At 37.8% G+C, this 25,339-nt stretch overlaps 1 protein-coding gene across 1 annotated transcript in view; it reads right to left on the reverse strand.

Moving 5' to 3' along the window:
- Window positions 1–21,532, reverse strand: part of LOC139137492 (thyroid receptor-interacting protein 6-like) — a 34,481-nt gene extending 12,949 nt beyond the window's left edge. The window contains 3 exon segments of the mRNA XM_070705632.1: window positions 1,050–1,082; window positions 1,987–2,393; window positions 21,368–21,532. Coding sequence (XP_070561733.1) covers window positions 1,050–1,082; window positions 1,987–2,374 — 421 coding nt within the window. The 5' untranslated portion in view covers window positions 2,375–2,393; window positions 21,368–21,532.
- Window positions 21,533–25,339: the final 3,807 nt, after the last annotated feature.

Consider the following 25,339-nt stretch of genomic DNA (forward strand, 5'->3'; position numbering starts at 1 on the left):
TATAATCTACATATATGCAAATACATGTAATCTACATATATGCAAATGCCATATAATCTACATATATGCAAATGCCATATCCTCTACATGTATGCAAGGACACATTTGCCGATGGGGAATGTTCAACAGAAAATGGAATTGCAAATTTTTGCATAGGATTTTCTAAGACTGTGCCACATTCAGGAAGCATTCGTGTGCCAATGAAGTGGTATAATGGGATGAAGATATGGTATGCTATATACAGGGTACAAGCATAGCTCATTATCACTTCACTTGCTTTGAACTATCAGTGTATGACTGGACATCAGTAGTCCTTGACAGTCAGTCAGTGTGGAAATATAGCAAACAGCACAATACTAAGCGCGACAGAGCACATGTTAATGCACACAGATTTTTCAACTGTTTACTTACCCCACAAAGCCTGTCAAAGTCATTTAACAGATCGGTGACTTTCAATATAAATTCCCAACAAACAGTCATAATTATATTTTTGTTTTTCCATATGCTTGAGTCAGTGACAGCAATACTTGTACAGATGTTATTTTTCAGACTCATCGACACAGCAGCTTTTTCGTGTCTATTCACCCTTTACTACTAACGCTGTACAGTGTTTTCCCCAAAGTTTTGGAAATACAGAGGTACATGGGAAATGGTTCGAGTGCACCAAGCACCATTTCTGTCTCATCCTAATATGATTGCATCGATATGGGAAACCAGAAAATGACAGGGTGATCCCTGGGAGAAATTACTCGGATACTTCCCTTCACAAAAACAACCAACCATGATTTGACTGTGTACATGTACACAGCACGGGTACCCATACAAGTATGTGTAAACTGACTCAAACAATAATAACGGAATGGAACTCAAAATGGTGATAGAGAGCATATTCAGGCAGGCCTTTAAAGGAAACAACCCACAGAACACTCTTTGAGATGTTAAAATTTCTCATTAGGACAGAAGGAAGAAGTGTTATGTTAGGCAGGGCTTTACTACAATTGTAAGCATACACAAGTATTTCTAAACAATAGTGCATTGAGGATAATTACCTTTATTGCGCGGTGGGTTAGTAGAAATAATTCCTATAAAAGCATGCGGAGACAAAAAAAAATTTGAAAGAAAAAAATCATTAAAAGTGTGCACAAGTCTGTATATCTATTTTCTACAATGTGCTGAGACCAAAACAAAACTTACAGAAAAGCAACTATTGACGAGAGTGCTATACTGCAAATTTGAGTTTTCAACAAGGAAGAAGATTGGCGAGATGTCTGTAACAAGCAGTCTCATTGGTCAATGTTTTCAACTTGACCAATGAGGAGCTGAGAAAATTAAGCAAGATGTCTGTAACACTCCCTCCTATTGGTCAAGTATGTCTTTAAATATATAAATATTCTTTGATTAGCATTTTGAGATTTCAACTGCTTGAACAAAGACAGTTTGACAAGAAAGCGACCGAAGCTTTGTAGAAGCGTTATGACTTATCCCTGAAGACCTGCACAAATAGTAACAGACACTTTGTTATTTCATACTAGTTTTGAAAAAAACATTTCTTGTTTCAATAGGTCTTGGGTTTTCTTCAGGTTGGACCATAAAATTACAAATGATAGCACTAACTTTTTGCTGAGAAATGATATATTTTGCTAAATCAAAACACTGAATGTTTTTAATTTTTGACCGCGACATATAAATATACCTTAAACCCATATCCCTTCTGAAATAGTTAAAATTCAACACAACTGCATGTACAGCCTGAATTTCTCATATACAAGCATACATGTACATCTACAGCACACAACCAGCCACGCAGCCATCATGCTCATTTATATAAAAGCAAAAAAAATATCAAAAATGCAAGCCATACATTCATGCGCTTTCAGCCATAAATAAATCAAACATACCTCATGCCACATAAAAATTAGAAAATTAGTGAAAAAAAAATGTACAAATAAAATAAATTAGTTTTGTTAGCGGATTTCAAGACACTACCTTTGGTAGCTTTCTGGCCATGCTGCAGATAATCTTCACTAGCTGTTGTGCCCTGGCGAGCAAACTGAAAATCAGAGTTATTATAATCAGTCCTGCTGGAAGACAATATTGTAGAATAAGAGTCTGGCCCAGGCGGGGGAGGAGGTGAAGGGTGTTTCTGTCCGTTTTGCTGACCTGTAGCCGTGAACCTTGGCTTGGGGGCGGTCACTGGAGCAAACTTCCTGGCGCCGCCGCCTTGGAAAGTTGGGGTTTTGTAAGAGTAGGAGTAGCTGGTCTCTGTGGTGACTGCGCCTGGCTGAGTTCCACCTCCGTCTTTGACTTCAAGTGCGGCTAGCTGTTGTTCCAGTCGGTGCTGAGTTGAGCCCCTCTGTGGCGCTGGGTAATCCATCTTGGTGTCTGTCGTGTTCCTGAAAATTACGACACAAAACACAGGGCGAGTCAATAAAGCTTGAAGAGAATGCTGAATTTGTGATGATTGGTACATGAAAGTTTCACTAATTTGCCCAACTTCAGTACACAGAATGGTATCAATGAAGTGGTACAGTACAGCTACAAGCCACAGATTTCTTTTGAAAATCATAACACACAATCCCTTTATTAGCATGATTTCCTCTATTTCAAATCACATCTAGCAGTACATAGAATACAGATCACATCATAATAGTGCTGTAATGAGCCATAAAAGTGCTAGCATTTCAACTACTGGGCATCATGTCCTGTGCCAATTGATACTGTACACTCCCATATCCATGGTTCATCAATGTAACTTCTCTGCACTGAACTGATATGCCATCAACTACATGTACCACACATCTCCGTGATGGCAACACAATTTTTACGTAATACATGTCCTGACATGCAACTGATACAGAGGGACTTCCAGACCTTTCTGAATCAACTGAAAAAACTTCTGAAATGTTAAGCTACTGTACTGATCTACATGTATGAATGCTTGGACAGACGTGATCAACTTTACATGTCAAAATGTCCAGTAACTCGGCTGGTATGCCAGCTGACTAGACTACAGTCATTTTTCAAGTATTTGACGATGTCTCATGAAAAGAGTATGCTCATGTGAACTAGATTTATTTTGATTCACACAAAAATAATCCTTGTCAGATAACGGCAGTATTTACAACTGTTATGTGGAACCAATGAGACATTAACTTAACACAGCAAACATGATAACGAGATCCGATTTGTTCTCAGAACCTACCCTGCTCATTGTTTACTGAACAAATGCCTCCACAAGATTGTCCAAAAATGCAAACATCATTAAGTGATAAAACGAAAATAACGTTTGAAAAATAACTATGAAGGATTGTTGGGCTCTTAAAGGGGCAGTTCTCAATCCCTGGCTTAGTTCCCTTACTTACCCTATGTTTTCCACTGAAATTTTAATCAAGTTTAGTAGTCACTTTACTTTTTGCTAAAGCTGATGAATTTCCTACAGTAACACTATGATTGAGTAGGGTAGAATTTATTGGCAAATTATTGCCGTTGAAGAGAGCTGTCTTGTATCATTGCATACAGTCTATAATACAGTACCGGTACCATAATGCAGCTACTGTCATGTGAATGATTGCAATGGGAATGCATATCTTTCAAACCTATGCTGTGTACTTTTTTATACCTCCACTCTATATAAAATTTGAAAACTTAATTTAACATCACGAGTATTTGACATTTTTATATTTTTATAATGATGTTTATTATGAATCAGTGATACCATATATCCACATGCACACATATGATACTGAACTCTGTCCAAACATTTTGGATGCTTTTCTGCTTTTAGTTTTAAATCAGGTCACCAGACTAAACAACCATCCTTCTATTCACCCTGGTGGTGTAGTTTACAGGGCATTGTGTATTTTTGGCAACAGTCAGTACTGCTGTACATACATGTACCACAACAACACTGATCTCTATGTTGCACAGATCACCCAATGCGCTTCAAGTTCAACCGATACTCAAGTTGGTGGTGCCTGGCAGATGGTATGTCCCAGGGCCTTGAGAACACATGTGATGCGACCTTTGACCCGGTGAAAGTTTACCACCTCAAAGCATGCAAAGAAGATGGCACCCTAATGTTGAAATTATATCATCGCTTTTCTTGCAATCATTCATCTAATGTGCAAGATGTTTGCCCAGCGGCAACTCTCTCTCTCTTTACCGAGAACCGATAGTTCTACTAATACTCAAGGAATGTATGTAATTGGTCCTGCTATTTATAAACATGGACTCATTTCAAGCCATTACAAATAAACTTTTCTAGTCTAGGACCTTCCTCTCTCCTCAGTACACACTGGGTGGAAGTATACATGTAGCGTATACAGCACCTAAGGAGAGTATGCACAGAAGGAAAAGTGTTGCTTGTCACTTGTACATGTACATGTATCACCGGTACCTCCCTAAAATCATTCAAAAACATGAATATGTACTACTACTACTGTACCTTTGAGCACTGCATACACATTGAGTTCAATGCCAGAGAAAATGCATCAAGGAGATCGATTATAAATATACTGTATTGTACTTGCACAAAGTTATCAAATTCCTCAACGGACATGTAGGAAAACTCTAGAATTATCTTAGTGCAACCTTTGAAAACACATGGTTCCAGGTAGATGCACAGCTTTTGATGGTTTGGAACCAATAATCATTGTATGTCTCTAGAATGTACAGTACATCTGTGTTAGTATAAAGAATTAGATTGTCCAGTGTGGCAAATTTCCATGGTCCTGAACATGAACAGTTTTTGTTATGGAAGATTTGATTCACACATTTCCAAAGTACTACATGTAATGTACAGTGTGGTATGGTGTTTTCTATGATGATATTGGATCATGTTCACCTTGTAGTTTACTGCAGATCAAATTGCACCACAGAAAACACCATATTTAGGGTTGTACATAATAATAATAATAATAATAATAATAATAATAATAATAATAATCTTTATTACCCTTAATCATATTAATATTACAATTCAGTAATGAATGTACATCTGAGTTGTGCTGTGATAAAGGGTAAACTGAAACGGAAAATAGCAAATGCTAGTCTAGTCCGTTCCCAAAGCCATTTGATATTAAAGGATGTGTCCAGAGGTTAAAGTTCAAAGGGTGAATGGGGTGAACAGGTTAAAGAAGTCGAAGCCTTTCCTTGTATATTGTATCTCCACATGAACATGTACGATAGAATGGACGAAAGCCAAAAAGAGCGAGTTACATACGTATCATTCACTGTGTATATGAATGTAAATGTCTGATGCAAAGAACTGGTGGTGGCTGATGACCTTTGACCCTACAGTTGGTACACAAATCGAGATTGAATAATGCTTAACATATGGATGGGCAAATTTATCTATAAACACGGAAGGAAACAGCTAGTTTCATATTGATTTCCTCTGCTTATTTTCTGCTGAACAACAGAAAATAGTCCCTTGTCTGACTAAGCGCTTGAAAAATTGTGCACAATGTTTCAAATTTCATCTCAAAGATAATTTGAATACCGATGAATGATGATGCTTCATTTGCAATTCTGTCTTCAACGGAAGACAAGTCAACTGGAGACAAGAGCATGGCCTCCAGACAGATGCCTACGTGTATAGTTGGGAATTAAAGAGTCAAATACCACAAAAGACAGTTACATCACAATTCCTGGAGTCCGTGAGCAGTGGACTGACTATCATTACCAGTGAAGCAACTCAACAGGCATCTTCACCGTCTTGAAGGAAAAACAGGAAGAATTTAATCAGCTGCAGAGGCCTAGCAGTGCAAAGGCACGAGTCGAGTGCTTGGGTCACTGAAACCATTTCCGAAACCACTCATAGGACATTTTCACGACCAGCAAAAAAGTATCGTATATTACGAACAACAGCTGTTCTGGATTTTCGGCGTGTATGAAGGGGTCACAGATGTTAATATTTGGGTCACCGAAACCATTTCCAGTATGTGATGTATCAAAATTGAGAAAAAACATTTTCTCAGCCTAAAAAAAAATTGTGGCTGAAAATTGAAGTCAGTGGAATAAGCTACACAAGAAATACTCCTTCCACTTTCTGGTATGTCTGCATACATGTACGTGTGAAAACATTGCAAAGCAAATGGCTTGTGGGTTTTAAAGTTTATATGTTTGATATATGTACATGTACATGTACCAACTGACTTAGCAGCTGGCTGCTTGTTGGTAGATCAAAAGATTGACATTGTGGATATCAACACTTCATCCGCGATAAAACCACTGGATTTAACTGCTCCAGTGTCTACAATTTTTCAATATCCTTTCATCCCTATTTCCTAGTGCAAAGGTCCAACCTTTGGATAGCAAGCCCTTGAAGTAGATAGGGTTGTACCAACATCTGGTGGTGACAGGGTAAATGCTTGTCTTGCGAATAAAGTCTATCCACGATTCAGATTTGCTTTACCCTAATATCCTGCATTTAAACTAAATGCTAACTATTTTTAACTGCTTTCTAGTTGTAACAAGTCATCGTTGATGACACAGTCCCCACTTGTTAATAATGAGTACTTTGATTACATGTCCTCAGAGAGGATAGAGTCCTCTTCATTAATTAGGTCTGTGATAAAAATACTTTGATACAGATGGCGCTCAATGGCCAAGAATGAGTTCCATGGTGATGAAAACATAAAACCAATGTAGGCCACCATCCTAAAGTTCATAAAATGAGTCAACTAGGAATTAATCAACAGGATGTTGCAAAACATTTTTGCATACATTCTAATACTTAACAGATTATCACTGGTACCATATTTCATAAAGTTTGATGCAGTATTTACAACACTATGAGATCAACATCTGTATCAAGTTTCATCACATTTGACGTTGTATTAATTTGTGGCTATATCACCCTAATTAGGAAAGTTCATTACTTATGCAATTACAAATTAATTAAAATGACACTGATAAATGTCTTTTTCAATGTTAAAGCAATGTGAGCTTAACATCGTTAACATCTGTATAAAGTTTCATGAATTTGATGCAGTACATATTTCTTGACATATCAGCCTACTAATACGAAACTTCAATAATTGACATGTTACTGCTACATGACGTGAAACAAATTGACGAGCATATGTATGAAATAGCTCAATGTCAACTTTGAATGATACTGGTGGAAACATGTCTGAGTTATGGCTCTGTACATGAAAACATCGGAATAAAATGGCTGCCTAGCAACCATATTGGATCGTATCACATAAAAAATCGACATACATATGTATGACATAGGTCAATGTCCTTGTACCAACTTTGAATAAAATCCGTTGAGATATGCCTGAGTTATGCCTCTGTATATGAAAAAATCGTAACAAAATGACCACACAGCAGCCATATTGGATCGTATCACAAAACAAATTGACGTGCATATCTAGGACATTGGTCAATGTCCTTGTACCAACTTTGAATAAAATTGATTGAGATATGCCTGAGTTATGCCTCTGTATATGAAAAATTGTAATAAAATGGCCGCCTAGCGGCCATATTGGATTGTATCACAAAACAAATCGACGTGCATATCTATGAAATTGGTCAATGTCCTTGTAGCAATGTTGAATAAAATCGGTTGAAACATGTCTGAGTTGTGGCTCTGTACATGAAAAAAATCGTAATAAAATGGCCGCCTGGCGGCCATATTGGATCGTATCACAAAAAAAATTGACGTGCATATCTATGACATTGGTCAATGTCTTTGTACCAACTTTGAATAAAATCAGATGAAACATGTCTGAGTTATGGCTCTGTACATGAAAAAATCGTAATAAAATGGCCCCCTGGCGGCCATATTGGATCGTATCACAAAGAAAATTGACGTGCATATCTATGACATTGGTCAATGTCCTTGTACCAACTTTGAATAAAATTGGTTGAAACATGTCTGAGTTATGGCTCTGTACATGAAAAAATTGTAATAAAATGGCCGCCTGGCGGCCATATTGGACAAAACAAATCGACGTGCATCTGTATGACATATGAAGTAATCCTTGTACCAAGTTTGAATGAAATCGCTTCTTGCATCTCTGAGATATCTGTGTGAATGGACGGACGCACACACCACACGCACGCACGCACGCACGCACGGACATGACCAAACCTATAAGTCCCCCCGGACGGTGTCCGTGGGGACTAATACAACTACGTCTACTACTTGACAATATGTAACATATTTATCTTTGTTTTATGACAAATTGCTGCCTGTCAACTGGGTAAATACATTATTACAGAAGTACTTTTTTCCTTTTTGGAAGATGTAAATGGTGATAAATGTGAAGTCTACACTGTGTATAGCCTTTTACTCAGTTTTTGTCAAATGTTGGTGCTCACAAGTGTATCTCCTTAGTGCAATAATGATATTTTCTCTACTCTTTGGGTCATTCTGGGAATTTTTTTAAGGTTACCTTGTGTCAGCCCTGCATGTATACTATCATGGGGTAACGTTTTCGAGAAATGTCTTGAGCCAGTGTCACGTCAGTTTGACAGATAGTGATCACTGTTTACCACTACAGCCTGTCATCAATACAAGAACCACAAAGGTATTCCGGGTCAACTACAATGTCACCGTTAATACCAGATACTGACAGTCAATATCAGTCTTTCAATAACATCTGCATCCCTGAAAATCCGAATCAATTTTCCATCGTGGTTTCCCGCTGCAGAAAGCAATAAGTTAAATCTATATATAGAAAATAGTCATAACAACACATGTAATTCCTCCAGCTTTACTATTTATGGGAATATCCTGGAGTTATACATTTAAATTGGAGAAATGCAAATATTTACTTTCAATTTGAGATTTCATTTATCTCCCCTCCCCCTCCCCAAAAGAATAATTCGACTGAATCTACTTGAAAGCTAATCTCAATATTTTTGTGAATTTGCAGTTCAAGATCTTGTCTGCAAGTTTCCTTTGAGTCCTGTAATTTTTCCAACCAAACTTTTTGTGCGACAGTTTACCGATTTTTATGAATTTTCCTGCAACTATTTTGATAATTTTGGAGCAAATGTACATAATTTGTCATTATTTACAGTTTCTGATAAAAATTTTGGGGAAATCCGAAAAAAATTGTCATGAAGTGAAACAAATTGTCATCGCTATTTTTTGTAAAGGCCACACAAAAAAACTGACTTTGGCATTTAAACGGTTAAAATTATTTAATCTGTTCAACACCCATCAACAGCAGCATACAAATGTTTATCTTTGAAGTACTGAAATTACTCAATCTCTCAGAATTTGGCTTGATTTTAATTTTCTTACATTTAAGAAATGTCATGGGCCGATCACGTACTACAGTAAGTGGGAAAAAAAAGATTAACTTCCTGCATACTCAAGTAACAAATTTCATGTTCAGGAATTGATGACAGCTTGGAATAGACCATATGGATTTAACAGAATACTTGTTGACCAGACATACATGTAGCTGCTGTAGATAACTGGTTGTCTCATACCACAGCTGCAGACATTTTCAGGGCATACCATATCAGCACCATTTAGGCCAAAAAAAAAAATATGTGCTGTTCCGATAACCCGACCTACCCCAATTTTAACCCCCCGACCCTAGACTTTTTAGAGCCTCGTAAACCCGGAAGTAAAAATAACGATATGAAAAAACGTGAAACGCATGAAATCACGCGAGAACTATGACAAATCGCGCGAATCACGCGAGAACTAATACGTCATTCTTATCGAAGTGATCATGAAGTGGTGCATGACAACTTGCGACATGACACTGACAGTTGTTGCACACTGAACGGTTTCCGGTTTTCAAACTGCTGCATCTCAAAAGTATTAGGTCTAATTCAATAGAATTTTCGATAAAAAGCTCCGAGTGCTACGCTTGCGATCGTGTCGGGTTTTTTTTGAAAATAAAGAAAAAAATATCGTGTCATTTTAGCGCTCAAAATCAAGCATTATTTTTCGCCATACAGCGTGCCGTACTGGCGCGGCACGCACATTTCTCATGGCCACTACTTCCTATGTTAGAATGGAATGGCTCGTTACAGTATGTTGTTCAGTGCCTAAACGACGTTTTGTAGGTTTTCGCTAAAATGCAGGGACAATTTTCAGTGATCGGAGTTAGTATACCAAACAGAAACTGTTATATTCAATTTGTGGAAAGTTTGAAGCATTTTCATGGCCGTTTTTTGATGTCATCTTTCATTTACATTCTTGTTGTCATTTCCGAACCGCGCCATGCACAGCGCGGCCTTTTATGCAGGCCAAGTGAAAACCCGGAAGTGTTTTGTCATAGTGAATCGAGCAAACTTTTGGTCAACTTTACTGTTTATAGTCATTCTATCATTAAAATATAAACCCGTACACCAAAAACTGTGTGTTAAGGTCAATTCTGAGTAGTTTCAAAATCTGTGAGTTCGGAATTTACCGTGAATTTTGCCGTACGTACGTACGTACTTCGTTGAACAGCCCCAAACTGCCAACGCTACAATCAGCTGTTTTCAAACGTTAACCCTGGTAGTTTTGCGAACATTAAACTGTGTTCATTTTTCATCTGTTGATGTTACACAAAATTTACAAAATGATATTTGACAACAGAAATGAATACTCTGTCAATGATGTATGGGAATAAAGTCGGCATGCCATGGTTATTATTATAATAAATGTATGTAAACAACCTTTATTTTTACACAGCATTAACGTAAACTGGGGAAAATGACAGACAGGGGTAGTGCAGGAATCGGGAATGATAAACAAGACAAGTTGAAAGACGGGCAAATGAAGAGAGAATGAAAAATCTAAGGAAAGGAAAGGAAAAAATCATAACCCTGACTCTAGATTTCAATGCTACAGGAAAATTGAGTACAACAAGATGACAGCTTTTTAGGGGGGAGTAATATTCTTGTGTAAAAAAGGGCAGCTCCAGGGGGATTATTCTGTACTGTGACTTGATCAGTTGAACAATGACTTATTTTATTCATATTCCTATGATTTTTGGTTTTTTGAATATCAGAATTTCTCAAATGTAACATTTAAGAAATTTTACAGATCTAAAATATATTTATTCTTTTTTGTTATCACTCAAGTTTAACTGTCCAAAATTTGACAGAGCTAGCTTAAAAACTCTGAAAGTTACAGTAGTTTGAAAATGGCGAAAAATAGCTTTTTGACTGGTAGTATACACGGTGCCGTCCAATTTTCAACTCTGTCTCACAAAATTTTTTAGCATTTTCAAGTTTCTGTGTAAAGAAAACAAAAGCTCCTTATACCGTACTCTCACAATATATTGCACAAAAAGTATTTTAAAGCAGATTAGTTAGAGAATTAATGTTATTATACAACTATATTTTTTCATAGGGATACCCACAAAATGACTCGTAGCCATATGTTGAAATTTTTTGACCATTTGTCAAAAAAATCAAGCATATTTTAATTCTAAAAAAATCATAACCCTGGAAGTAGACAAGAGCTAGAGAACCATCATTCAAACAGTTTTTTGAATCCTGAGACAAGATCTTCAAGAAAACATACAATTCAAGTAAGTTTAACCAAGAACAAAAAAGGGCCTGGTATCCCTACTTATAGCAGGCCTCGTCTCAAACAAAATGGTGACTCGCGATGGACATAATGTGTACTCAATTTTGTTTCGCAAATGCGATCATGGCGAAGAATGGTCGATTTTGTCTTCTGTTAAACAGAACCGAACATTCGAAGAAATTTTGGAGGAACACCATCCAGGTTTTTCTGAATATAAAATGTACTCTATTCTAGTTGAATGTGCCAGTGATGCTGCTGGGCCGTGGTTGGAAGTACAGCAGACAAATATACAGGTTGGCGACGCTACAAACATTTTAACTTCAACATAAAGTATGTGCGTTTTTCTTGGGAGTGACTGCAAAAAGCTGAGGATTTACCTTTGGATAAACAGTTCACTTTCCTGTCAAAGAATTGTTATTCAGCCATATCAATTTCCGTGGCAGTCTAATAAACCACACACTTCAATTCTACTGATGAATATTTTATTTTAATATATTGGTATTCAATTTGAGTGCGTTTCATGAGGAAATTGTTCACTGGTAGTTTGTTTGAACGCGTACAATATGCACATTGAGAAATAAAAAAAAAATGAAAAAAAAAAAATTTCCCTACCTACCTACCCTATTTTTGAAAACCATGTTATCGGAACAGCACATATTTTTTTTTTTGGCCTTATAAAAGCCATAGAGAAGCTGAAAATACCAGTGCACTGCCATCTTAACCTCAAGAGCTGTTCACACATCAACACTTCAATGTAATATACAGTACAAGGCAGGGACTGCCAGTACAAACACTGTAAAGAAGTAGCAAGCCACAGCTGTACATCAAACACTCTATTGAAGGTTTATAAATTCTAACTGCTGGCATTTTCCTGAAGACACAGGTTCCTGGTACTGCCATCTCCCATTACAAAAACCCCTGGAGCTACTGGTATCTCCTTGCTGCATACATGTACATGTACAAGTTCACAATCAGCAGCAATCCCCAAAAGACTGAATTCAACAACACTAAATCATGCTTTCTGCCGACCCATTGGTCCTTAAAAATTGCCTAACTGCACAAGAAAATCAAACTTCCCGCCCAATCCTGTGGAAAAATTGTCCATCCATGTTCTTCACCTCCTGATAATGAATACCTTTCCACGTGCAAAGAAATTTCTTGCAAATTATATACCTCCAGTAGATTTTAGATGAACAGTTTTATTGAGTTCCCCAGACACTATCAGAGGAGGAGTCTATCGGTGACCATTGTCTAGCTTTGACACTGAGCAAGACTCCATCAAATCAATTCACATTCCACATCTGCACCTAATTCTATCATCGATCAGATTTTCAATATTGATTTTCAGTACTACAGTGTGAAATGTGAACAGGGTGATCCTCAGGTCTTATACTTACTCTTTTAATGAACACATGGTATTGCAAATATTTACATGTAGGAATGAATGCACAGTGTATGTTTAGATGAGTCTGTGCAGACTGTTTGACAAACTTCAACACTACACGTACGAATACATGTATGTAGCATGTGAAAATTACATGTAAATCAATGATGGAAGGAACTAGGTCTGTGAATATTTTATATTTTGGACTTCTTGGTCTGTGAATATTTTATATTTTGGACTTTTAAAAGGATGCTGCAGAATCAGACCAGAAAGATTTCCACACTACCAACTTATCTTGCATTAAATAGTAGGTAACACGCTCTTGGAATTAAACACTGTCTTGGAATTTCATTGCATTCTGAACTTGCACAGCTACATGTACTCTTGATACACTTTCTTGTACATTTGTATCTTGTATTTAACCCTTTAACCCCCATTTCCCCATCTTGAGGTCCAACTTTACCAAAGAAAACAATGGGATTGGTTCAAACCACAGTGGTCAAAGGGTTAATGTCATATAATTTTTGACATTTAAATGTTTCAGGACAACTCGATCACAGTTTTCCCCAGTCATCTTTGCTCCGTGCATTTTGCCAGGAAAATCCAAGGAAATGTAATTGCTCTCTGTAATAACTTAGTAGATATTCATTATTGGTAGATAAAGGATTTTTAAGATAGTTTTTTGGAAGTTTTGACACATTAATTTCTTCAGTTTTGCTTGAGACTCCTCGGTCAGACTATGACACCGTTTTCAATACTAGAATTTGATGTTTGAAATCCATCTACATGTACAAGTATCAGAGAGGAAAGAAATTAAATGGCTTTCGAAACTCAGCCACCAGTTTGACATCTGGTGTGAATAAGGACACATAAATTGCTCTTGACATCAACCATGACAGGAACAGATGCACGGCGAAGTAACTTTATACAACTGGTATACACTGTATGTGAATTTTCTAAGTTGTGACCAGGATCCATACTGACGACAGGTATTTTTGCACAGTGATTGTATCACATTGAACCTATACAATTTATGCAAGTAATGCACTAAATATGCCTTTCAAGTGACAGAGTCTGATTTTGAGATTTCATAGGTGCTATGAAGTGAATGTACAGAGCACAATGCAAAGTGTTGGCGATACAACATTAAAATTTATGCACACATTTCTAATTAACATACCACACCTGGATCTAATGCAATGACAAGATTTATGATGGCTGTTCCCAAAGCTATGGGTTTACTAGCGTTATTAATTCATTGTGTAATGGACTCATAAAACTGTTTTCAAACTTCATGGGATGGATGAAATATAGTTTAATTTTACGACTTTCTCAAAATGAATGCATATAGGTTTTACAATGTGAAATATTCCTTGGAGGCTCCAGTATGGTTTTCATGCAATGATATTGCTGACATGCAAATGTTTTCAAGAGACAATATCACATGTTAGTATTGTTTATGTTATCCAGCAAACATGATATGGAAACTCAACAATCCAACCACGCCACTGGGGGCACATAAGGTTGACGGAATTTATGGATAAAGTGCATCAGCGTACTGGTCTCCCCAACTGTCTCAGACTAGACGTTTGTGACCTCAAGCAAACTGTGACCTAAAGTGACCCATGACCTCAAGTGACCCTTGACCTAATATGACTGTAAAGGCAGCCATTATCTTCAGTGTGTCTGTATACAACTGCCTGACTGAACTTTTTACTACCTCTTGAGAGATATAAACCGTTTAACAGTTTTTAGAGTTTTACGACTGACGATTTGGGAGCAGGAGGTAGTGATCTGTCTGAGACTGCTCAACATTATCAGACACGAGATGATTCCATAGTGTGTGTTACAATGACTCACCATAACCAGAAAATAATAGATCACGCTAGCTTTAAATCTAGCCAATAAACTGATTCGAAAAACAACGTATGCATTATATGCCATTCAAAATTGAACAAATCCTGGGGACAATTTTGACAAACACCTCTCTAGCCAGCTAATCTTCTGGAAGAATCAGAAAGCTATCCCTACATTACCTTCATCCGCTGTGTCAGCGCTATTTGATTTATGTTAACAGACTTGTAGGGCTCAGTTACACAGATAAAATTTCCCAATTTCCCATAAGCCGATGATATTACATTCCGAACATGATGAATAGACCAACAAAGACTTGGATAATGTTCTGGTACAAGTACTGTTACCAATTCAATATAAATTATAATCAAAGTTAAAGAGTTCTACTCAACAAATGACACATAGGCCGGAATATTACTGGGAACACGTAATATGGTAGACAGGGATGCTTGAAAGTGATAAATATCTGACTATTATATATTTTTATATTTGACATTGATGTTGGATATCAAGTATGATGCAAAAACCATAATTTATTAAAAATTTGTTCTGTAGACTGATAAATCAGGGGAAAATACCGTGCAAAATTTCACTCATATTTTTGACTTAACATCCAATGAGTAATAATGCAAACACAGCATTACGCTGTACAATGTTTGGTTTCAGTACATGAATTTTTCCCGTACATCTATTCCGTAAAAAAGGGAAACAGATATATCAAGATCTGTGCATATGCCAAACATAAGGCCTTGTTTGTATGTGATTCCCAGAGATTAAAGAATGCAGTGCCCTGATAATTTAAAACACAATCATATGACCTTTAAAATGGAAAAGTCATATGAATTTAAAGAAATGACGTCTTTCGATTATACTTTTTGTTCTACAAAATGCGTAGACTTTCTGATTTTCTTGGTGGGTTGAAATAGATAAGTATTTGGCCTTACAAACACAATTCTATTTTATACAATATGCAAGTTCACTATTGCAGATAAAGGCATTCGTGTCTGGGTTATGGTATAGCTGACTATTATCCATTTGTACTTCAACCCTATGAAATAATATTCTGCAAACCCATAAAGTATATTTGCTGAGTCCATTATCGGGGTATGAATCACCATCTATTTAATTATTAATGTTCAAATAATGATGTTACCTGTCATTAGGCATCCGGGTGACTTTATTCGGATTATAAATTTATAACAATTAATTTCAATTTAGGTATAATTATAATTCATGCGAATAGGACAGAAACCTGGCCAAGTCAAGCTGTCGTTTGACGAAGTCTTGCTTGTGGCTGTACAAAACTGATGATGAATTATTATGAGTTGAAGAATTCTGCTGGAGGGACCTGGATCATTGTTATTGATATCAGTTATAAAGAAAATAAGTATGATAATTTCTCAGCGATGACAGCGAGCCCATAGGGAGCTGAAACATTATGCTTCAATTAACCTCAAATATTCCATTATCTCTGCATATACTAACAACTGTTGGCTTTGAAAAATATCAAGAAGCTAAAATATCATCGATGAAAGATTATACTTTTAAAAGCTAGAATTGCCTCATCAAACTGATAGCACACAAATAGCTGAAAGCATTATGAAAACGCAAATACCTCTTACGTTATTTTACGTGGCATAACATGAAATAAATTGGCTTAAGTCACATTATATGAATACCAGCTATACAGTAGCAGGTATTGTTTTGAACTCAATTATGACAGAATAATTGCAGTATATTTTAGAATCATGACACTACAATGAACCATTATCCTATTTTGGGCGAATTCTTTTTGTTGTACTACGATCCACTTTTCTGAGGAATTTGTTAACGATTGTTGGTGATTAATTTGAATAATTGAACAGTAGGCAATACAGGAAATATACATATTGTTTAAATTGAGGAGTTGCCAACATTTTCCGGTGTTAGAATCTGCTATGCTGTAATGCAGTCAAACAGAAGAAATCAACACCTGCGAAGGTTGAAACATATTGTCTGGAAGGAGGTCAGACGTAGTCAAAAGACCACCACCAGATCCGCACAAACCAAACTTTTGCAAATGATGTGTTCTCGAAGTTCAGGGGATGAGTGTGGATGTGTGGTGTTGTTTTGACTGTGCGTGACCTCCTTCCAGACAATGTTCCAACTTTTGTAGTGTTGATTTCTTCTTGATCAATTGATATTTACCACCTAGACAATAATTACACCTTACAGTGTTGGCCACTCCTCAATTTGGACAGCATGTTTCATTCCTGTATTGCCAATTGGTTCAATGCAAACCACTGTATATACCAGTAGAGTATTTAAATTTATATGACACTGTGATTCACCCTACCAGGCAGATTCATGGTCAGGTGTCAAAATAATTGTGTATGTTTTGATGATAGGGAGAAGTACTTTCTTCACACTTGACCTTGAATTCAACTTTTATACATGTCAAATATCTACGTGGGAGAAATACACCATATTGGACATGTCTAACAAGGGTCAGTTAGTAAATATCTTAATCAGGCCATCATTCCATTTTCTCTTAAATATTTTGCCTGACCATTTGATTTCCCCAGCACAAATGCTGTAGCTTTTCATCTGCTTTTGAATTCCCAAAACTTCCACGAATAACGGTTTGCTCACCGTCCCCTTTTTGCAGTGCAGAGGTCCATCAATACCAGGGATAAAGACAGGACTGGGCAATACCAACCCCATTGCACTGGGATATGTGAAGTTCAATGTGTGTTTCTAGGGTATCACGGTCATAGAGGGGAATTAAATGCTGACTAACCAATTTAACAAGCAAAGGTCATTGTTATTTCTGCTGAAACAGAGTGGCATCAAAGAGTTCAATTAGTGACATCCACTGACAAAGCCTGACAAGAACAATAGGCTTTTGTGAATCAGATGAGGATTCTGACCAAAGTGCAACAACAATCCCAGCAACGACATGCATCAAGTAGCACTGTTGTCTTGGCCAAAACACTCAGGAATGTTCAGTGCTTAACTACATGTATATGCATTTGATATGGGAAGTACCATTTGGCCTACTTCTACTACATGTTAAGCGAAAAGATACAATTCTGATGCTATTATACCGTGGCCTTGGTACTTCTTTAAAAGTTCACATTTACCAGTGTGACTTTATGGAAGTATTGAAAATTTTCCAGGAACTTGCAGATCAAACTATTTTTGCACTGGTGCCATCAGTTGTTCATACAGTAAAACCCAACTTGGTAAACAGAGGACTAATTTTATCAATGATGGGTTTCACTTCCAGGGTAGGCAAGTCCAGAGGCTTGAGAAATATCCTGGGACATCATTTTTCATTTGCACGGACTCTCTAATTTGTGATACTGTTGAAACAGCACGGTATAAAAGGATCACCAGACTAGGCTGTGTAAAACCACCAGCTACATGTAAACCTTGATGGTGCTCTTGAACATCATGTAATCCAAAATGGCTAATCGTACATATATGCTATTAAATCTCTAACCTGTACTTTGTATAATATTTGTTTTATAATCCAGCGAAAAAACATACGGTAATACAAAAATCTTGAAAAACATATTTCTGTCCCTGATGTAATGTACATCTGTCTTCCTTGTTGAGAAATATCACTCACACTCTGTCCTCTCATTCTTGTTTGAATTTTATTTTCTCCCATAAAAGGAACAGCTGCATATGGACCCGTGCAGTAGCTATATATACCACATCTATCACCACTGAATAGGTCTCCAATGGATATTAATGTCTACTGTGTCAGACAGACCACGATTATTATTCAAAACTACATTAACCCAGCTTAGCAACTTAAGATTGTAAACAAACCTGGCAATTTGTCACCAAGATTATTATGGACCATTACTTTTTCTGGATTGTAATTTAACCCCTGACCAAAGGCAATTCATTACTAATGAGACTATTGGGAGTCTGGTTATTGTATTTACTATACACATTTGGAAATGTCCAGTTGTTTATCTAATACATTTGTCTGGATCTATAGTTTGTTCTATTTTTCTAATATACTACAGAGCAATAGTTGAGTTTGTAGTAAAACTGAAGATCAAACAATAACATGAACCTGGCTGGCTCTGAAAATGTACCTTACCAAGGATGTACATTATATGTGTATAAAACTGACAATTTTCCATGACAGAACCTTCTCAGGACCAAGAGCTTTCTTTCCAATCCAGCACCATTGTTAGCCTAAATATCATAATTAAGGCAGGGTTGAGGGTGAGTTGTGTAACAGTCTAGCTGAGGGTCAATTTTCAGTCTAGTTGAAGGTGAATTTTATTAGTCTAGAACCTCTCCTCAGTGTCGGTGTACTGCTCCTGAAAGCCTGTTTCAGGGACAGTGGTTCATGTAGCTCTCACCGGAACTGAGGACAAGTGCTAGATTAGAATTTAATTCACTAAATGGCAGAACATAAGTATTTGAGATGAACCTGAAAGTACCTTTCAGACTTTCAAATCTTACCCCTGAAATCTATATCTGTACAACATGATGTGACGTATGGGACACCTCCTGTAGAAACTTTTCTACTCTATGACTTGAGCAAGTCAAAGAATATTATATTCAATGGGATTGGATGTGTTGTTTTTGAGTCATGTACTGGTATTTAATATATGTTTTCATTCCATTTGAGTTAACTGCTATTTTGCAAGCTGCATGCATGATCTTTCTCATAGGTGATGTCGCAGTGTCAAGGATCAACCCATGGAAATTTCTAAGTGGTGTCTTCAAATAGATGCACACTTTTATTTCTTTTGAGAAAGCAGACACTGGATGCTCTTTAAGGTAGCACTCAATGGACAAGTAAAGTTTACTGACTGTTTCTTATCCCAGTTCAGTCTCCTCTGTGAAATTCTCAAGTAGCGTCTGCATTTTAGCTCTAACCGAATAGAACAAGCCATAATCAGTGACAAGAAACAGGGTTGACCTGGGGATAATAGAGCTTTTGTAGACAGACTTAACAACAGACAACCAACCATTACAGTTTTCCGATTTTTCACTGAATAGTTTGAGACAAGCAACATGCATTCTTGGACTGAAAATCAGCCCCACTCAGGTCACACTAAATATGCAAGTCGGGTCAAAAGATTGCGACGCTTAAAATCCTGTTGAAATTTTTTATCTGTTCGTGCATTTGACATTCAGCAAAGGAAGAGGGACAAGTAGGAGGTACTGACAGGTACATCCATGATACATTGAACTTTTGACATTGATTTGGTCAGCAGACTTACAGTCAACATATGCAAATGAAGCCAAGGCCATTGACTGTAGGGTTACCAACTGTAGATAAACCTTCCTTTCACCGAGTACAACTGTACCACTATCAAATTTATCACCCATCTATTTACATCTTAGGACTACTTATGTGTAACAGTGTTGTTTGCTGCGAGCACATTTTTGATAAAATATATTGTACAATTTTAGGCCAAAACATTGAAGTCTTGCTTATAATTATGCTGATCATATATGTAATTCATGCCAGTAAGTACACAGGTGTTAATACCAACATTTTTTTAAAATTCAGAAAACCCTAAAAAGCTGACACAAAGACGCATCATTGCTCTGAAAATGAGAAAAAAGATTCGCTGAAAATGAAAAGATGCTGCACAGAGTATAACACATGAACACCAGCACTGCCAATGCACTGGCTACTGCACTTCCAGACATCTCCATCCCTTGCCTTCGTGTGACTACAGATACAGCTAAGGCACCGCAAAGTGTGAAAGACGTAACCATTCGCCCTTTTTACTCGCGTTCCCGTCATAGATATTCTCATTTAAATTCAAGGGTTTCCTGTTGTGCCAAACCGCTACAGGATACAAGCGGTCCCACAGCTACGGTTCAACGATATCCCGGGATAAACTTTTATTGACCTAATAAAAGTATGAATATGTGAAACTAGCTCTGGATGACTAACTGCGATTGCCAATACTAATACTTATGTCTGGCACGTACGAGAAGCATGCAATGATGCATGATGTTGTAGTACTACTACTAGTAGATTTTGAGGTCTACGTCCTCCATGCCGGGAACACACTGACGTGATTGCCGAAAACTGAGGATGGACAACGAAATAAACAACAAACAAACGTCGGGGAGATTGTACACATACACAAAAATCGATGTACCGTGTTAATAATTAGCAATGACAGGTATCGAATTCGTAATAGCTGGTAAAAACGGCATACCCTCCCCCCTTCCATCCCGTTCGGCGGCCCCTCCCATCTTCTGAAACAAACTGCTGAGCTGGTTATCTTTAGCATGGAGGTAGTAGAGATGTCTTTAGGAAGTGTGACACCTGAAACCAGACGCCATATCGAATCAGAACTCGGAGAGTATCATGTCGTTCAACAGTTCAAGAAACGTGTAAAACGATCGACTCTAACATTGCGGTTATTCGGCGGCAAAGACACTCACTCAGACAGTGTACAACTTGATTGGGAAAGTAACCTGTGTGACGTGTACGGACGCTATCGTCCATCGGCAAGACACTGCTCGATGCCCCCGGCCCGAGTCCCCAGCTGATCGGACCACGAACTAGCAAGTCGGTACGAACACACAGCATGGTTTCACGTTCACATGTACCATCGGATCGGTGAAATAGGCTCCGAAGAGCGGTAACTTACCCAGCTGAGCTTGTCACGGGAAAGCACCTTGCTCAGGTTCTTCAGGTAGTTGAACTGTGCTCGTGTGTGCGCAGAGGCAGCGGTTCAGTTTCACAAAAGTTGAGGTCTACGCAACTTGTTGAGTGTCGCCTAAAATGGAGAAAATATCTGACGAGTTGTTTATGACTCATCACTACATGCGTAAGGTATTATTACTCCGAGCAGTCACCCTAACTCGCCCATCACTTTCAGAATATACGTATGGGGGCTCTGAAAATTATACAGAGGTGTGAATAATACGAAAGAAACACACTTTTACTTTTAGAACGTTATTTATGGGTTGCAGACTTAATAAAACTTTTTAAACTATTTTATTCAAAGTTTGTGATACGGTCTGTGGGAATTTCAGGAATGTTTTTCGTGATGTCATAGCTATCGTTGCTTTGCACACGGTGCGAAACTTGTCACCTCGTACGCGTACGTACGCATATATTGTACGCTATGTGAATGTACATTACATAATGCTCCATGTAATATTGGACTTAAGAGGTCATGATGCTATGTGAAATCGCGAACTTCACATTGAAGGTGAATTTATTTTGAAACAACTACTTTGCTGTTTTAAGTAATACACAACAGGTTGCATGCAAGGACGAGTAAAGTGGATTTATACCAAGGGTGACGTCATGAGGGCACTCCCACTACCAGCTGTTCAGGCCGTTGTCTCTGTGTGGTGACTCACTGGACTGGCAGGCGAAAGGTCATCATAATCTTTTAAGTGAGAAGGTGTTCCCTGCAATTTCCTGGTTATTTATGTGTTTGCGCCAAGAGAAAGGAACGGACTGGAGTGAACGACATGTGCATAATGTGACAGAATTATATAGATCGCAAAGCGATCTCCGGTATTGGCCTTGTGTGACACTTTGACCACTCCCAAAATTCCCAAATTTGGACGACGGGTTATTCAGCCGTATTTGTGATGATGAATTATTTATTTACTCGGGTGGGAGGAATATTTTCTCATTCAATCACGGAACCGCTGCTGGTGAACCGCGCTTTTACTTGTCTCTATCCAGATGATTACACTTGTGTATATTGAAAAAAAATCGTGACGGTGTTTAGTTATTTTGTCACATATCCAACGACCTTCAAAATCTGAAGCTGTACACTTGTGTCATCAGTGATAAATAGATGGTAATGTGAACGTGGAAGGGACGGCATGCTGTGACTGTCTACACTGTTTAGCGGATATAGCTTTTTGTTGTCTTGTTTCTATTTTTCTCTTTTGTTTTTTTTTTCTCTTTTGGGGGGGTCCGTTGTGGCGATGTTCAATTGCAAACCCCAACCCTCCCAATGTTTCAGGAGGTAAAATAGCCATACGCTTTCTTGTGTAAATTTATATCATACAGAGGTCTATTTATACACACCAGCTGACAGATGTCAAAATTCGTTTTACAGCGAAAGAGTCAGCGCATCGCGTGTGTGTCAATGATTCACATATCAAAAGTAATTTGTGCTACAAAAGTTATGTAATGATTATGCATCCCGTTTCGAGGAGGTCTGGAATTTCAGACGTTTTCCAAGGTTTGTCCAAGTCACATCCGCAATTTCATCGATTTTCAGACTTGGAGAAGACTGCATCGCTATAGCCACGTATAGTCAAGGTTTTTCACACCGTCTCCTCCTCCCCCACCTCTCTCTCTCTCTCTCTCTCTCTCTCTCTCTCTCTCTCTCTCTCTCTATGACACCCCTCGTGTCAGAATCTCTCTCTCTCTCTCTCTCTCTCTCTCTCTCTCTCTCTCTCTCTCTCTCTGACATCCTCGTGTCAGAATCCCCCCTCTCTCTCTCTCTCTCTCTCTCTCTCTCTGACACCCCTCGTGTCAGAATCTCTCTCTCTCTCTCTCTCTCTCTCTCTCTCTCTCTCTCTCTCTCTCTACGAATCTAAAGAAGTCATGCTAATGGCTAGCGCCCTCTGACCCACCTAACTACATTTGTTTTGTTTTCATGATAGCAGTTTCAAGCGAGGCAACGAAAAGCCAAAAGAGTTTAGGCTTTTTGCACTATCCAACACTCAATATTGGCGCTGACTTTATTAATACAACAAAGAGATGAGATGGGTGGAATGAAATGCGTAACACCAAACCATGTTGACAACCAGAGAGGGACCTCTATGTCTTCAGTCATGGTTTCGGGCGATGTTATTTTAAGGGTAATATCGCCCAAAATTCTAGGCGATTTTTATACTTTTATTTAGATGGCTTTATATTGCAGTCTACAATGTGTGCTCATTATGGGTAGTATTGGGTTCAGAACAAAGACCCTTGACAACGCGGTTTCAACAAACCAAACAAGAATATGTTTCGGCAATTGATACTCATCTATTGCTGGTAAGAATTCGAAGTTACTGGCGCTATATTCAACAACTGCACTTTTTTTTTCTGTGCCCAGGACCAAGGCCAAACTTATGCAAGTATTTTATTTGTTTTGGTTGTTAAGAAGATCGCGGATACATACTTAACATACTTTTCATACCTAGAGTGAGTTTATCGAAGGGACTCGGATGATATAACTGTTTAAATGTTTGGATTCAGATTCATTTATCTTGTACATGCCCTTTTGCGCGATGCTCGGTCAACTATAAATTCAACAATGACACACAGCCTTCAACAACCTGTTATTTCCGGTATTATGTGGAGACTTTCCCTTAAAAAAATCTATACAATGCAAGATCCGAGGTACATGAATATTCCACATTGATTAAGGGTCATTAGCATAGAGTTTTAATACCGAAACAATGCTCATTAGTGTAATCTGCATATTTGAATATCATTATACCTCGCATCTTGCACTAATAGAAAAAATCAGAATGTTATCTTTATCAGTTTATTTAGAGGAATGTGAAGTCCAGGATGTGTCCGATGCCTATTTGTCTTGCAGGTATATAGGTAAGGCCAATTTTGGAGGCAGCAGCATGCTACGTATGTAGAGTCCTCAAAGTGGTCCCTGACCTCAAGGTTGTCCCCATGTTTTCAGTGTACCTCCATGGGGCCATCGATCCCGAGTCAGTGCAGGCATGGATGTAAAACATCCATGGTGCAGCCCAAAAGATATATGTGAACATAGGAATGTAAAAAGTGTGAAGCTGTCGACACTTTCAGGGTCATGTAGTAATTTGTAGTCATCACAAGTATATGACACCCCCTTACTGACAAGTAACATGAGAGTAAAGACACATATTACTAAAGGAACGCATGCGTTGGAGAGTTTCCATGCGTCAAGCCTGCCGGTCAAAACATAGCATGCATGGTATTGTTGTATTGGTATTTCCTTGAAGCACGCATGGTTAACTACTGTAACAATAGGGTGAATGACCGGAAAGGTTTCCATTTATGGAGACGTTGCCGAATTCCTTTCGAATAAATAACCTGGTGAAGTTTAAACCAAGGTCAGCAGAAACTGGCTTACTGGTAGAGAGTGAAAGGCAAAAAATGTCAACTAAAGTGCACACGCAGATTTGAATATCAAATCTCGCAAATGCGAAAAAATAGATGTTTTAGCCAAATAAAAAAAATATTTGTTTCGGATCCCTAAAATTAGGGTAGGTAGGTTAAAGGAAAATGTTTTTATTTTTATTTTTGTTGGCTGAGACCCATAAAATATGCTAAAACTTAAAGTATTTAATAAATCTTTCCGGAAAAACAAAAAAGTCTAAGGTCGGCGGTTTTTTTTCTGGGGTCGGTTTGGTTACCGGAAGCACACATATGTTTTTATTAGGCCTTAGCAAAGTGCTTATGCGCGTAGCATAAACTAAATCTCACAATCGACATTCAGCAAATTTCAGCGCTTCGTACTGTCAAAACATGTCAAGTAGAAGAAAAAGCCCAGTATTTTCTCATGTTACAGCAATGACAGTTTTGTGGTAGTTTTGTTCAAAGGTCAACGCCCTGTGAGGTTTTAACCCTTTTTGAATATCTAGGACACATAGAAATTGAT

Source organism: Ptychodera flava, chromosome 7, assembly GCF_041260155.1.
Source record: "Ptychodera flava strain L36383 chromosome 7, AS_Pfla_20210202, whole genome shotgun sequence".
Lineage (NCBI taxonomy): Eukaryota > Metazoa > Hemichordata > Enteropneusta > Ptychoderidae > Ptychodera > Ptychodera flava.